Genomic DNA, 16770 nt, shown 5'->3' on the forward strand with positions numbered 1-16770 from the left:
TTTGGATTTCTAGTTGGTCTATCCCAAAGAGCTGGCATTTGCCTGTCTAATTTATAAAAAAAGAGGGTAAAAAACTGATCCTCTTCTGGGATAGCTTCTTTTAAAAAGATCTATACACCTCCCACTAAATTTTGTAGACCTAGAAGAATTTGCAATATTCAAGAGAAAGTGGAAAAGACTCGGCTCTATGTCTTAGCCCAAGATGAATTAAGCGACACCGTGTCCTCCCTCTCGCAGTGCCTGAAGGCTGTTAGGGGCTACGTGGGGAGCAATGGGTTGAAACTGAACATTGGCAAGAGTCAGTGGCTCTGGGTCTGTGGTTTTTTGGCCCATGGAGAATTTCCACTTTTGGTCTTGGATGGGGTGGCACTACCCCAAATTACTCCTGTAGGTAATCTGGGGTTTTTCCTGGACTTGCAACTCCTGCTCAAAGAGCAGGTGGCGGTTATGCCCGGGATGGTCTTTGTGCAACTGTGGGTTGTGCACTAGTTACATCATTTCCTGGACCAACAATCCCTACTCACAGGTACTCATTCCCTAGTCATTTCCTGTCTTTGACTATTGCAACATGCTCTACATGGGGCTGCCCTTGAAGAGAATCCAGAAGGTGCAAAATGCAATGGCCCACATAGTTTTGCGAAGACCTCAGTGTGAACTTATATCACTTCTCCTGAGGGAGCTGCATTGGTTACTGATTTGCTTCCAGATAGAATTTAAGGTGCTGGTTGTCACCTTTAAAGCCCTTCGTGGCTTGGGACCAAGTTATCTGAGGGACTGTTTCTTGCTGGTCACATCTATCTGACCCACTAGAGCAGGGAGGTAAGGAATGTTGCGGATCTCATCCCCAGGTGGGAACCAGAAGAAGGGCCTCTCTGTGGTGGTTCCCTCTCTCTGGAACATGATTCCCCCAGATATTAGAATGGCCCCCACTCTAACACTCTTCCAGAAGGCACTGAAAACCTGGTTCTGCCAGTGGGCCTGGGGAGCCGATAGTGGGAGGGAGTCCAATAAATGGCTTGTGTGATGTTCTGTCACCAGAGTGAGGGGGGGGCATTATATTATTTTATTATTTTACTATTTTTTATTAGTTTTATTTTTTATATATGATGTTTTTATATCCCTGTAAGCTGTCTTGAGTTGCCATATACAAATAGGCCGCAATATAAATTTTATAATAAATAAAAGTAATAAATAAATAAAAGACAAAACTATTAGCTGAAATAATTATTTGCTAGCAAATAGAAGAATGATCAACCAGCATCTCATATGAAACATGGTTGTCACTAACAGGTGCCTGAAGACAAAAGTAGGAAAATTCACATAGCAGGCATATGTTTAGACATTTGACACTTTCAACACTAGCATATACAACTCTCCCCAAATTACTAGACAGCATAGGTTTATCTGTTAGATCATTACAAAAGCAATAACAAGAAAAGCCACTTATGTGTTTTATATTCCTCTCAGTCTTAAAAATATACTTTTCATAGAGTTACCCTAACTGATTGCCAAGCAAACTCAAATTATTTACTGAGAAAAGTGAGGAAACTCACATTTCATTAGGAAAAACGAAACATCACATTTCATTTAGCTTCACATGATAAATTCATTAGCTGATCACCAAAAAACCTTATCTACAGTTAATTCTGAACTACTTCAGATGATTCTGATTAGAAATCTGCATAGCTACAAAGGTAACTATTATTTGCAAATAGTGTGGTTGTTAGCAAGCAAGATACTACTACCTGGCTTGACTCAGTAAAATAGTTCTTATATACTTAAGCTTGACTCTGTACACTTGAGATTGGAAATAATCCTTGTTCCCTTGTTCCAGGTAAAATTAGAAGAAGATTTAATATTTTAATTTATACATTTCCATAGGAATATTACTGGTTAGCAAATAGTACTGACCTTTGACTTGACTCAGTAAAGCAGTTCCAATGTTTTTAACCTTGACTTTATAACCTGAGTCTGAGAAATCAGCCTTGATTTCAGATAAAATGAAGTAATACTTTTGGATTTTATATATAATTTATAATTCCAATTAACAAAGGTAGCCTGAAAATATGTTGCAGTCTGTCAAATAACATCCCTGATTTTTAAAGAAGTAATCATATGATTTATTCTAAGAACTAAATACTGCAACAAGAATTCATGATATTCACATGATTTTTAAGACAGCGAGGAGTTTAAAACAAAGGAAACTACTTAAGAATCAAAAAGCTATTGAATAGAATTCTCTCCAGTGAGTGACAGTCTATATATAGTTCAGTGCACTGTCACAAGGATTGAAGTATACTTTCAATGGACAGAAAAATAGTGATGACTGCAAAGGTAAACTCGGAATAGTTTATACTACTGCAAAGACTATAATATAACTGTAATTTAAAAAAAATAGTATGAAAAATTTAAAATATGTTGGAAAGAGGGATCCTGGGTTGGATTGTAACAGAAGGAGGAAAAAGCCATCAACTATGGAAAAACCAGCAGCAAATGCAAAACAGGGGATATTCTTTTCCGATTGTGATAACTTTTAATGAAGTACTATAATGTGTTTTTCAAATTATTTTCTCAGGAATTCTGAAGTATGAGGGATTCTACAATAAGAAGTGTAATAGCAGGCAAGCTGCCTTTAAATGTGCTTTTTCATTGTTGTCCTTTCCCTTTACAATCTGCATTCAGAGGATATATGCAACTGGGAATAAGGGTACAAAGGGATACTTAATTCCAAAAAGTTCTGGCTGGCACTCTAAAATAGTGAGGACATGCTTTAAAACATGCAGAGAATCTTTTGCAATATACTGTAACAGCAGGATCCTCCGGATATAAACTTAGACTGTATCATCTCCTATATGTGTGCGGATAGAATTTGAAATGAATAAGATTATTGGACTGTATCTTTTTGAGAAAAAGGCAGTTGTGCTATTCCTCTCCCTCAGGGTAGATACTTTCCAAAGCTCCTGACACCTTCTGTTTTCATCATGTGTATAGGTGGCATCTTTTAATCCACTCACTGTTGCAGCCGCTGCTGCCTCTATTGCCTGCGGACTCTGGCTTGGGCTGACATGGGGTTCCTCAGGCTGCCCTTCCTGATAGTGAATGGAAGGAAAGAATGCAGGAAAGGAGAAGAAAAACAAGAGAAAAAAAGGGAGAGAAATGGAGGGGTCATGGGAAAATGAGAGGGTCAGAGAAGGAAGAGGGAGTGTCTTTAACTGAGCTGCACTTTGAAGGGCAGTTGCATCTTAACAACGTACTTGCCACAAGAACAACAGATCTGGAAGCCAGAGTCAGATCTTTGGAGAATCTTGGGGACAGTCTTTCTTTTAGAGTGCCTGGCCCATTATTTCAATAACATGCCAGTAAGACAAATTTCCCTTTATAGTCCTAGATTTTAAAAAATAAAATAAAACATATCCAAGGGTTTATGAGGGCTTATTTCTCCTTAAAAGCAGCATCCTTCTCTATGCAACTAACACCTTCTAAACCAAAAGTAGAGCCAAAAGATATTTATGACAAAAATGTCCAATATCAAGAATCCCACAGGGCTGGGCATATCTAAAGTAGCTCTTTGGATTCCTATGTGGCAAATTCATGCATACGGATCAAGATTTCAGGAGACAGATTCAGATAATACTAGGCAATTATGGGTGTACCTGTTCCTTAGCTTAGAACAGAAAAAAAACAGAGGGTAACATTCATCTGCATGCAGTTCTCCACTTTAGATAATTGGAGCAATCTCCATACTTGAATAAATAAAAAGATTCTTAGAAAAAAATATCTTATATGCACTTACCAAATGCTTTCTTTGCAAATACTGTTTGCGAAGAACCAAGGGTTTAGCAATCAGCATCCATGGGATACACAGAAATGCTACTACGACCAGGAAACACTGAATACCTTTCTGTAATGAAAACAGGACAGCCAATAACATCACCACTAAAACTAAATAAGATCTTAATGACAGTAGCTGCATTGCACATTTAGGAGCAAAATATTCAGTGCCAATGACAATTGTGGGATATAAGGCCCTTCAGTTGAACTTGGTTAACAAAACCTAACCAAGCTATCCATGGAAGACCCTGAACCATTGCTTAAATGTCTATTAACCTGCTGTTAATCAGATTTTAAATTCTAGATTATTGAAAGGGGACTACAAAGTTTTATGACTAAAAATTTCTCCCTCCCAAATGTCCTGATGCAAATCGTATTGGGGGATGCTTTAATATATTTTGCGTAGTATTTTCCAAATACTGGTTTGTTTTTTCTTCCTATCTATCCTGCATGTGCAGGGTTGCTTTGCAGATCAACCAAATGTTGATCCTATTAGTTGTTGCAGGAATTGATCAACCGGCTTGTTGCCCATAGCCTAACACTGTGTGCTGGGAGACAGTGACTGATCGAAAGCCACCAGCTGGCTTTTATATGTAAAGAAGGTCTAGACCTCACACTCTCTTTGGAGTGTCCCTGGAGTCTTAACCACTAGAACAAACTGGATTTCTTTTTCCCCAAAGACTTTACTAACTGTTAATATTGTGACATCAAACTCAGGTTTGACATTTTGCCTCTCTCCCCATGGAAAACTCATTTAAAACCCCCAAAGGAATAAACAAGAAGTGCCCTATAGAGAAGGAGAGCTCTTACTAGACTACCTACCTGCCCGCTATAAAGCATTTGGGCATTTTTTTCATAGGAGAAGAGGAACATGTTGATGAGGTGGATAAGAAGACTTGGTGCATGCATGGAGTTCTTAGCATTGTATGCTGCCCACTTATAGAGGATAAGGATGATCAAATATCCAAACAATGAAGACATGAAGATAATTTCAGGAATAAAGCCAAGGAAGATGTTCAGAGGTTTCTTAAAATAACTATAGAAGTATGGAAAAACATTTTAGGAAAAAATATTAAGAAATATTTAGGAAAAAATTAAACAGTGCTTTCAGCCAACAAATTGTGAAATTAATTGTTTAGTTAATATGCATAGTTAGTTGCTAAATTAAATAAGTCTTATTTATTGAATGGTAAATTCCAAGCCCCCTTTGATACAAAAACTTCAGCAATTTCATGAACATGTTCATTTAGTTATTTTAGTAACAATATGTTATAAGAAAAAATCTTCATTTTAAAAAAAAATTTCAACTGCATGACTTCTGACAGTCGATAAGACTCTATTATTTGGAGCAAAGTAAAAATAACTTGTAATGAATATTCTGTCTTTATTTCCATATTCTTTACTTTTTTAATAATTTAATTAAATGGAACACACTCACATATGGTTCAGTAGACTAAGGGTGACACCAAACATCATGTGGATGATGCCCAAAATTACTGACATCTTCATTTTGAAGGAGTTAAGGAACGTCAGCTTGTTGGTAGCAATATTCCAGATCTAGAGGGGAGTGGGGGAAATAAACAAGATATGACATAAGGTAGACCGTGGCATCTGAAATTCTTTCCAACCCCTTTCCAGCAATGGCCATAAGTTCTATTCATATAAGGATTGGGAGGCACTCATTCCACTCTGGGTCTTGTGACTTGAGGAAAAAGTTTACAATACAGCAGTCACAACATGTTGAACCACTGCCCAAGTGTCTCTCCCAAAAAGATACACTGGGTGAATTTTTAGGAATGTTTTCTTCTGCAAACCCCAAACTTAAGTTTTTAAATATGATCATTAATTTGTTGTTTTTCCACCCTGGGCTAAATGTGGCCCTGTTCTACTTAGTTATCAGAGAGTTATTGTGCTGATGGAGAGATGAACAGTAGTCCTTTCATGCTTTCTTTCAAAATTCTATTTACCTACAAAGAATAAAGTGTAATGGTTAGAACAAAGTAGTGGGACCAAAAACCATTCTCACTTTAAATAACCAATTAAACGCCACCAGTTTATGGACTTCATGACTACAGAAACAATCTGAGGCATTTCTATAAAAGGATTTGAATGTAAAGGAAATTCCGGTAGTCCAGGTGAATGTCCCATCCATTTTAGACATAGCTAGGATTGGCTGTACTTTTGGTGATTTCCAAATATGGCAAGTCAAGCATTTCAGGAGAGCATTATACAAGTTGTGTACTTGTGATGCATATAGAAAACATTAAAAAATGTAACTTTTAAAGACCAGGATGAAATGTAAAATTCTATCATCTCATTCTGCATAATGTAATGCTCTCTTAACAAGCAGTAAACAGCCTATCACATTAACAAAACAACTGAACTAATTATCTTTTTTTTTTCAGTGAATCAGACATTTCTGATATTTTGGTATCTCTCTTACTTTATAAAGGATAAAGTGGAAACGTGTGGAAGGGGAAACAACATGAAGTACAGGAGAAAGGGAAGGGAAAATAGAAAATGGTGAGTCATACTGGATCAATGCCAAAGGGATATGCTCCACCAAAGACACCATCAATGGCAGGATTAAGCTGAAGCATAGGATACTCCCGGAGAAGATCTTCACTGTAGAGAAAGGGAAAGAATTAAGTGCATTAATATCTAAGCAGAGCAGAACAGATATGACAAAATCAATGTACTCCACACAGTTATAACAGAGTAAACATTCAATGTTATTCTACCATTTCCATGTCTTTTATCGACTCATCATTTACTAAACTTCCTGAAGCCATTTCCCAAATATTTTGCTATACATTGCCTTTGCAGGCGTCTCATCACTTACGTCCAGTTGGATTTCTGAAACATTGGCCGGACACTCCAGGATGAGCCAAACATATTGAGTGACTTTGAGAAACAGTCATTATAGATCAGGCCAGTATAAATGGAGAAAGAACCCATCAACAGTATAATGTAACGGCCACTGAAAATAATGTTGAATATCTGTCCAAGTTAGGAAAGGAGATTATGGGGAGGGAAAGAGAAGAGAAATTTTTTAAAAAATGAACTGGAAATATGTGACAACAATACTCTTACACTAAGAGTTCAAAGGTATGCTGCCAAGCATCTTCCTCTGACTCCCGAACAGTCTTTTTCAGCTTCAGTTCATATTATAGACCTGATTTCTTTAAGGGAGGGGGCCTTTTTTGCATTTCTCTAGGAAGACGTAGGGATTCAAAGAACAAAAATGATTCCTCTGGCTCTGCAGAAAGTTAAGGCACATATTTAACCCTTAAATCTTCATCCCAAGTTGGAAACCTTGGCTTGATGTTTAGAAGAGGGAGATTTTATGAGGTACATTTATTTATTTATTTAATATACAGTATATTGCTGCCTATTTGCCCATGGCGACTCAATTTTGCTCTTTAACTGCCCTTCTTTCCCATCTGAAATTTAATGGCATAAGTTCCATCACGTTTAGAGGCCCCATATGGCTTCTGGGCCATATAGAACAAAAAACATATTGAAATATCTGTCAATTGTTTTACATAAGGACATATAGCAGAAAAATCTTTCACACAGTAGTTCCAAAGAAAACAAAGCATTTTTCTCCACCTGAACATAAATCAAAAAGCTGAGAAATAAAAATTGCTCAAATCACAAACTACTAAGAAAGCTCCATGAGAGTCTGCCTTAAATGTACATATTAACTTCTCAAGTCAGTGGTCAAATTACCTCATTATCACTCTTTTGTGACAGAATGCGGCTCTCTCTGATCACCATCCAGACAGCAAAAAGTGTCATAAGAATGCCATGTCCAAAATCTCCAAACATCACAGCAAATAAGAATGGGAAGGTTATGATTGTATATGGAGCTGAAAGAATGGGAGATTGAAAATTATTTAAAATTATTTAACAGAATGATATAAAAGAGTTATTGAAAATGATGATCTACTGAGCATGCCTTGCCTAAGACAGTTTAGTTTATCTGTCTGACAGTTTAGGAAATGTTTTGATACTGGTGCCTTAAAAGATACGAGAAACTTTTATAAAGCTATATAGAATCTTCTGTATAACTGCATAGAACTGTATTGAATCTTCATAATTTTGGAACTGAATTTATATTTTCCTTTGTGCAAATAAGTATAACTATCTTTTTCTCATCAGCATTCTGGAACAAGTTAGATATAAAACATAATGAGTAAAATATTATCTGGGATGGGTAAAAAGTACTACTCAATAGATATAAAGTACTAGAAGTGATACAAAAATCAGAAAAGTGAGAAAATGAAATAGGTGGGATATAGAACATCAGTAATGCAACTCCCCCCACCCCTTCTTAACCATTTCATACTGCTATGGTTTCCAGAAGCTGACAACTCGCTAGTGGTTGTAATTAACAGTTCTTAGTTCTGGAATTATGATTGAAGAAAAGTTTTTCTTCATACTTTTCTCTCTCTTCTCCCTTTTTACGTAAGTTTTCTAAGCAAACAGTCCCAAATGTTGCAATCCTTTCTCAGAGGATTGGTGCTCATTTTATTATTTTAACTGCACTTTCAAACTTTATAGTACTTCTAATATTACTAGAACTGTAGACCAAAGTTTTAAAGATGGTCATATCATGGATCAGAATAAAAATGTTAAATACCCTATAAGAGGACATCTCTTATCTCATGACTGCCAAATTTGTTTAGGATCTTTGTTGATAAATTTCACTTGATACATTTTGAAAATGGAGGATACTGTTGCTTACCAGACCATTCTATAGATATATTTACTGGAATTCAAAATGGTCTCTCAAGGAGAAGCTGGCAGACCAATTAATTTAATGCCCAGTTTAATACCGTATGAATTTTCCCAAGCTACACTTCAAATCTACCAGCTAATTGATGCTTTTATAGGCTTATCTACTTTTGGTATAGTTCAGCATTTATAAAAAACTCTAAAATGTAGAAAGGGCTTATTGAAAAAATGTATTATATTAGGGAAAATTACAGAATTATTAGAAGGCATGTACAGGCGGAATTGATTTTAAAAATGAATTTGCCAACTTAACATGAAAACAAAATGTCAACTTTCTCTTTTAAAAAGATTTTTCCCTGGAACTCAAAACTTATTACATTAAACTTCCTTAGCAATTTTCGAGTAATATAAAATAACACTAGGTCAATAGATCAATAGAATTGATATGTAGAATGGATGTATTAATCAACAGAAATATTGACTTTTTGTTTGTTTTGGTTTCTTTCAGTAAGTTAAATTGATGCAACGGAATAAGCCAGAAAGGAGACAAATCAGTCTCTTAAAACAAATTATCAGAAGCTAGACAGTTTCATAGAATACATGCAAATACCTGGATTTATCTCACGATAGGTTCCAATGCCATAAGCATCTACAATATTTTGAAACCCATCAGTGAATTTGTTGGTCTTATTGTATGTAGGTGGAGTCTGGTTGGTCTGCATCCTATTCAGGATAGAGGGGACAGTGGATCCACTATGCTCCTGTTATACACAAACAAATTGAAGATTAGAAAAGTTACTTTTTCAACTGAGTGGAAACCCAGACAGCTTTTGCAATCTTTCATTCTTGCACATATTCAAGCATACCTTTTTATTTAGCCATTTTAGAAAATACTTTTTAATTTTGGTGAATAGAAGTTACACAAAATATTCTTCCAAACACCACCACCACTACCCCGCAAAATAGATGTTTGGATTTCCTTCTGAATTACAACCAGAAAGATATTGGATTCTATCACTCTTTCAATCAAATATATAAATTATGTATGAAGAAATTCCTATAAATAAAGTCAGTACTGTTACAAAAGTTTTGCTTTTAAAAACACCAAAGGATTTCAGAAGAAGTGGGCTATCACTTATCTGAATTCAAAACTATCTGTATTTCTGAGAACAAAAATCAAGGCAAACCTCCTCTTGAGAAACAAATAGGAAATGTGAATTAAAGTTCATATGCTTTCAAAGTTGGGACACATTTCAAGGAACAGAATAGCGCTTCTCTCTAATCCAGATGGAAATGGAATGTTTTAACTAAAAAAAATCCATTGCAGTCTGTTTGCACAAACAGATTTTGCTTGCAAGATTCGGAAAACTCCATGTTTTCTTGAAAGTCAGGGCTAGCAATAATGTTGAACATCGTAGAAGAGATTAAGAGGTATTAATTGTGCTTACCGTGCCACGCCTGAGAGCAAACTGAATGGAATCAAGGTCAGCAACAGGACACCAGACTTCAGCAATGAGGCATTTCTGGGTCACATCAATATTGCAGAGGTTCAGAGTATGGTAAATGGCTTTCATCTTGCGCACTTTTATGAACCAAACACGGACATTCTTTGCAGCAGCCTGAAGAACCCTCTGACGGTGATCTTCAGTTTGGTTCAAAACCTGCCATGGGGAGGAGAGACTGTTATAAAAAGGAAAATGGAGTCCATACTGTATATATCATCTATGAGTTATGGAAATCCATATATTCATTCTAATTTAAGAATTTCAACAGTTTCACACCATAGCTCAGCCTTCACACAAGCTATAAATTTATTTCCTCACCTTAGAAGCCAAGATTAACACAATAATTAAATTAAAGCCATGTACTGATGTCCAACTCTTCTATATGAAGAGTAAATAATCCTTTAATTCTAGGAACAAAACAGTTGAAAGAAGAATACAAAGTATGCACCGATGAGAGCAGAACTGGGCTACACCAGTTCTACAGTTCCAATTCTGTCCTTGTATTTCCAAATTTTAATTTTATTTATTTATTTATCAATGATTCTAATTTCTTAACAGCCCATCTCCCTCAGAGAGGAAATGGACAAAGCACATTATTGGCTTATCTTCTTATCTTCCCTTAAGACTATTCCAAAAAAGTCTATTCAAAAATAGTCTTTATTCAGAAATAAAGACAGTGTAAAAACATCAAGAACGGTCTCTTCCTGCCTTATCCTATCATTATTATACCATCAGAAGATCATCAATCCTTGTGTTGACTCCAGCAGCCATTTCCTTCCTTTCCTGTGGAGTTTCTGGACAGGGGTACAAAGAAGCCCGGAATCTGAAAGACACACAGGAGTAATTCAATATTATTATTATTATACAATTGTATCACAGCGGCCAGTTGTTTCGCCAGATTTGGCATTGGTTACTAGTCGGACCCCACCCAGGGGCCTAAGACATTGTAATGTATTTTCGTAGTATGTGTGCAGATCCAAGCAGTGCGGCTTTTTGCATTTGACTGATGGTGATTTTGTCAATTTTTAACTGTTTTAAATGTAATTCCAGTGCTTTTGGAATAGCACCCAGTGTACCAATTACCACTGGAATTACCACTGCTGGGTTGTGCCATAGTCGTTGAATTTCGATTATTATTATTATTATACAATTGTATCATAGCGGCCAGTTGTTTCGCCGGATTTGGCATTGGTTACTAGTCGGGCCCCACCCAGGGGCCTAGGACATTGTAACGTATTTTCGTAATATGCGTGCAGATCCAAGCAATGCGGCTTTTTGCATTTGACTGATGGTGATTTTGTCAATTTTTAACTGTTTTAAATGTAATTCCAGTGCTTTTGGAATAGCACCCAGTGTGCCAATTACCACTGGAATTACCACTGCTGGGTTGTGCCATAGTCGTTGAATTTCGATTATTATTATACAATTGTATCACAGCGGCCAGTTGTTTCGCCGGATTTGGCATTGGTTACTAGTCGGGCCCCACCCAGGGGCCTAGGACGTTGTAACGTATTTTCGTAATATGCGTGCAGATCCAAGCAATGCGGCTTTTTGCATTTGACTGATGGTGATTTTGTCAATTTTTAACTGTTTTAAATGTAATTCCAGTGCTTTTGGAATAGCACCCAGTGTACCAATTACCACTGGAATTACCACTGCTGGTTTGTGCCATAGTCGTTGAATTTCAATTTTTAAGTCCTGGTATTTTGCGATTTTTTCATGTTCCTTCTCAGCGACCCTGCTATCACCTGGTATTGCGATGTCTATGATTGTGACCTTATTTTTCTCAACCAATGTGATGTCTGGTGTATTATGCGCCAGTATTTTGTCGGTTTGTATGCCAAAATCCCACAAGATCTTGACCATCTGATTTTCGGTGACTTTTTCAGGCTGATGTTCCCACCAGTTTGTTGCTGTTTTAATATTATAATTTTTGCACAAATTCCAATGGATCATTTGTGCTACTGAATTGTGCCGCAATTTATAATCAGTCTGCGTGATTTTTTTACAGCAGCTGAGTATGTGATCAACAGTTTCATCAGCTTCTTTGCAAAGTCTGCATTTGGCATCATCAGAGGATTTTTCGATTTTGGCCTTAATGGCATTTGTGCGGATAGCTTGTTCTTGCGCAGCCAGGATTAGTGACTCTGTTTCTTTCTTTAATGTACCTGTTGTTAACCATAATCAAGTTTGTTCACTGTCCACTTTATCTTTTATTTTTTCCAGAAATTGGCCATGCAGTGCTTTGTTCTGCCAACTCTCCATTCTTGATTTTATCACATCTTTTCTGTATTCTTGTTTCGTCTGTTGGGCCTTCAGTAGTTTTTTGTTCTTTACTTCAATTAATAGATGTTCTTGACTTTCTTTTAAATAATCAGCCAGTGCATGTTTTTCCTCTTCAACTGTTTGCTTCACTTGTCATAATCCTCTGCCACCTGATTTTCGGGGCAGGTACAGTCTATCAGTATCACCACGTGGATGTAAACTGTAGTGCATTGTCATTAGTTTCCTGGTTTTTCGGTCCAAAATGTCCAAATCAGCTTGTGTCCAGTTAACTATACCAGTTGTGTATCTTATAACTGGTATTGCCCAGGTATTTATGGCCTTGATTGTATTTTCACCATTCAATTTAGATTTTAAAATTTTCCTAACTCTGTTGGTGTACTCTCGCCTGACAATAGCTTTTACTTCTCCATGCTTGATGTTATCCAACTGCAGAATGCCTAAGTATTTGTAGGCTTCATTTTTGTTGCATTTAATTAGTTGGCCACTGGGCATTTCAATTCCCTCACATGCAATGATTTTGCCCCTTTTTATGGATACAGTGGCGCATTTTTCCATGCCAAACTGCATTGAAATATCGGTGCTGAATACTCGGACTGTGTTTGTCAATGATTGGATTTCTATTTCTGACTTTCCATAGAGTTTCAAATCATCCATATATAGTAAATGCGAAATTTTTTCAGCTTCTTTGGCTGTTTGGTAGCCTAATTTCATTTTTTTTAAGATTACTGATAGTGGGATCATTGCGATGATAAAGAGAAGAGGTGAAAGTGAATCACCCTGGAAAATTCCTCGCTTGATATTAACCATTCCGTAGATCTCATTCCCTACTGCCAACTCAGTTCTCCATTGTTTCATCGCCTTTTCAGTAAAGGATGTAATATTTTTGCTAATGCCAGTTGTTTCTAAGCATTTTATGATCCAACTATGTGGCAGTGAGTCAAATGCCTTTTTGTAATCAATCCAGACCATATTCAAGTTCGTTTTTCTGTTCTTACAATTTTCTAATATCATTTTATCAATTAGAAGCTGATCTTTTGTGCCCCTGCTCCTTCTTTTGTTGCCTTTTTGCTCTACTGGCAAGATGTTGTTTGTTTCCCAATAATCCATCATGTTATCTGCAATAATGCCTGTGAGTAATTTGAAGGTTGTTGGCAAGCATGTTATTGGTCTGTAGTTTTCAGGTGTTGTTCCTTTAGTTGCATCTATCTGAATCAAGTATGTTTTTCCAGTTGTCAACCATTCATCAATTTGGCCCTTTTGTAAAATTTCATTCAGTTGCCTGGCCAATATTGCATGTAAACTGGTCAGATATTTGAGCCAGAAACCATGTAATTGGTCCTTTCCAGGTGATGTCCAATTCTTTACCTTTTTAACTCGATTTTTGACCATCTTAGTTGTTATTTCTAATACTTGCATTTGTTTGTTGCCAATGCTTTTCTCAAAGTCATGTATCCACTTTGCTTCCTTGTTGTAGTCCTTTGCATTTTCCCACAATTCTTTCCAGAATTCAACTGTGGTAACTGTGTTATTATTATACAATTATATCACAGCGGCCAGTTGTTTCGCCGGATTTGGCATTGGTTACTAGTCGGGCCCCACCCAGGGGCCTAGGACGTCGTGTTGTTGTTGTTGTTATTATTATTATTATACAATTGTATCACAGCGGCCAGTTGTTTCGCCGGATTTGGCATTGGTTACTAGTCGGGCCCCACCCAGGGGCCTAGGACGTTGTAACGTATTTTCGTAATATGCGTGCAGATCCAAGCAGTGCGGCTTTTTGCATTTGACTGATGGTGATTTTGTCAATTTTTAACTGTTTTAAATGTAATTCCAGTGCTTTTGGAATAGCACCCAGTGTGCCAATTACCACTGGAATTACCACTGCTGGGTTGTGCCATAGTCGTTGAATTTCGATTTTTATTATTATTACAACATCCTAGGCCCCTGGGTGGGGCCTGACTAGTAATCAATGCCAAATCCAGCGAAACAACTGGCCACTGTGATACAATTCTGTTGTTGTGAATAATAATAATAGGAAAAACAAAGCTATGCATAGCCAATACTTGAAAAGTATTGAAGGCAAAGCTGACCAAAAGCTAACTTGGAACTGGTTAAGATCAGGAGTACTGAAAAAAAGAAACAGAAGGCTTTATTTTGGCAGCTCAAGAACAAGCCTTAGCCACAAACTGCATGAAGGCAAAAATTCAACATGTTACCACCAACAGCAAATGTCACCTCTGTAATGAGAAAGTCGAGACAGTCGACTACTTGATCAGTGGTTGCAGCAAAATTTCACAAACTGACTACCTACAACACCATGACTGCGTCGCTAAGATCATTCACTGGGAACATCAGGTTCAGAAGGTTTTAGAGAATGAGAAAGTCAAGATCTTGTGGGACTTCAGAATTCAGACTGACAGGCACTTGGCCCACAACACACCTGACATAACAATAGTTGAAAAGAAAAAAGTATAGTTCATTGACATTGCAATACCTGGAGATGCACGAATTGAAGATAAACAGCAAGAAAAAATCACAAAGTACAGGGACTTGCAAATTGAAGTTGAGAGACTGTGGAAAAAGAAATCGTGTGTTGTCCCGATTGTAATTGGAGCCCTTGGAGCAATACCCAAAGGGCTATCTCGCTATTTGGAAATTTTAAATTTATCAGACTTGAACATTCTGATTTTACAAAAAAATGCCCTACTTGGAACAGCTTATATCCTCCGACATTACCTTAACAGATCCTAGGTCCTTGGTTAGGACTTGAGCTGTTGAGCTACCAACCAGCCCCAAAGGCTGTGAATCTCACCAAAGATTAACCACATAATAACCTGATCATGAGATTAATATCCTGGGCCTCCCTCCAACCAGCCATATGTTATACATGTAAATGGATGTGAAGGTTAGAAAATAATGTAAAATGAATCACAAGAGTTGGAAATCAAAAGCAGCAGTCTTCTTATTCTGGTTTGCTTACCCTTCACAGATCTTCTTGACTCTGGTTTTCAGCTGGTCACCTTGGAAAAAAATAATGAACACAGACTTGTGCACATAGTCACCCTAGAAGAGAAGAGATAGAGAAGGTCAATTTGGAATTAAATTATCCAGATGAGTATAGCAAAAGTATTAGCTTTGGATCATGAAAATCCTGGTTCACATTTACCACTTAGTCATAATATTTACTGGGGATTTCTCAAATCCAATCTCTCTTATTATCATATCCCTCTAACTAGAAGCATATATGTTTTCTGAAGTTTCCTGAAATCCTTTTGAAGATTTTTTTTTATTTTTTGTTCTCTTACATACCATTTTAAGTATACATTCACATAATTGTTATTCTTCACATTTATCATTCTTATACCTTTATTATTTCATTTAATAGGTTACAATATACAGTTTGGGTTGCTTTATTTACTATCCTTTCCTCCTGTTGTAACACCACTTTATTTTCCCTTTCTTTTCTCCCTCCCTTCTACTTTCTTCCTTCCTCCTCTCCTTCCCCTTCCTTCTTCCCTTACCTTTCTCCTATTCCTACTCTTCCTCTTTCCTTTCCTACCATCTCTCCTTCTCTTCCTCTCCATTTTATTCTCCTCTCGTTACCTCTTCTTCTTTTTCCCATCTTCCTTTCATTCCCTCCTTCTCTCTCTCTCTTTCTTTTCTATTGTAGGTATCTCTTTCAGATCTCAGTTTGTTTCCTTGGGATGGTATTTCCGCAAAACCAAACATAATTTGGTATCATTTCTTATTCCCTTACCTTTGCTAATCTATCCTAACTATATTCCCCCCCCTTTATATCTCGCTTTTGAATATATACTTATATATTAAATATTTTCTTTTCTGTTTTCCCCTTCTTCCCACCCTTTTCCATTTAACAGTGCATCATCTGGGTTCTATATCTAAATCCACCTCAAAGTCTTGCATCTTGCAAATTTTTATATTACCGTATTTTCACTACCAAAAGCCGCACCGGATTATAAGCCGCAGTATCAATTAACGTTAATTTTTCAAACTTTTTCCACATATAAAGCGCACCGGGTTATAAGCCGCACGTTTCCCGACGCTTCTGGACATCTGTTGCAGTCGCGAGGAGCGGCACGAAGGTTCTTGGCGCTCCAGGAAGCCCCGAAAGCAGCTGGGAGAGGCGTGCAGCTTGGTTTCTCCTCCCTGGACGTCGCAGCAGCAGCCCCAAGCGCACCGATCTCTGTGTTTTTCGCATCAGAAGCACACCCCGATGCGAAAAACACTGAGATCGGTGAGTTTGGGGCTGCTGCTGCGACATCCAGGGAGGAGAAACCAAACCACGCGCCTCTCCCAGCTGCTTTCGGGGCTTCCTGGAGCGCCAAGAACCTTCGTGCCACTCCTCGCGACTGCAACAGATGTCCAGAAGCGGCTTTTGGGGCTAATG

At 37.3% G+C, this 16770-nt stretch overlaps 1 protein-coding gene across 8 annotated transcripts in view; it reads right to left on the reverse strand.

Annotated features, from left to right (window-relative positions):
• The window catches only part of ATP6V0A1 (ATPase H+ transporting V0 subunit a1), a 58347-nt gene that overhangs the window by 22026 nt on the left and 19551 nt on the right, over window positions 1-16770 (reverse strand). For 4 of the 8 annotated variants that reach the window (XM_014056501.2, XM_087713527.1, XM_014056500.2 and 1 more), the window contains exons 8-18: window positions 15343-15425; window positions 10806-10899; window positions 10020-10232; window positions 9182-9332; window positions 7564-7703; window positions 6674-6831; window positions 6366-6456; window positions 5270-5388; window positions 4654-4867; window positions 3794-3901; window positions 3015-3089 (exon numbers count right to left, since the gene is read on the reverse strand). In XM_014056501.2, the coding sequence (XP_013911976.2) occupies window positions 3015-3089; window positions 3794-3901; window positions 4654-4867; window positions 5270-5388; window positions 6366-6456; window positions 6674-6831; window positions 7564-7703; window positions 9182-9332; window positions 10020-10232; window positions 10806-10899; window positions 15343-15425 (1446 nt within the window). The remainder of the gene's footprint in view (window positions 1-3014; window positions 3090-3793; window positions 3902-4653; window positions 4868-5269; window positions 5389-6365; window positions 6457-6673; window positions 6832-7563; window positions 7704-9181; window positions 9333-10019; window positions 10233-10805; window positions 10900-15342; window positions 15426-16770) is intronic. The other 4 variants (XM_014056505.2, XM_014056504.2, XM_014056503.2 and 1 more) reach the window with 1 other exon arrangement.

This window comes from Thamnophis sirtalis, unplaced genomic scaffold (assembly GCF_051295495.1).
Source record: "Thamnophis sirtalis isolate CommonGarterSnake01/CBP01778 unplaced genomic scaffold, rThaSir2_p1.2 scaffold_4, whole genome shotgun sequence".
In the NCBI taxonomy this organism is placed as follows: Eukaryota; Metazoa; Chordata; class Lepidosauria; order Squamata; family Natricidae; genus Thamnophis; species Thamnophis sirtalis.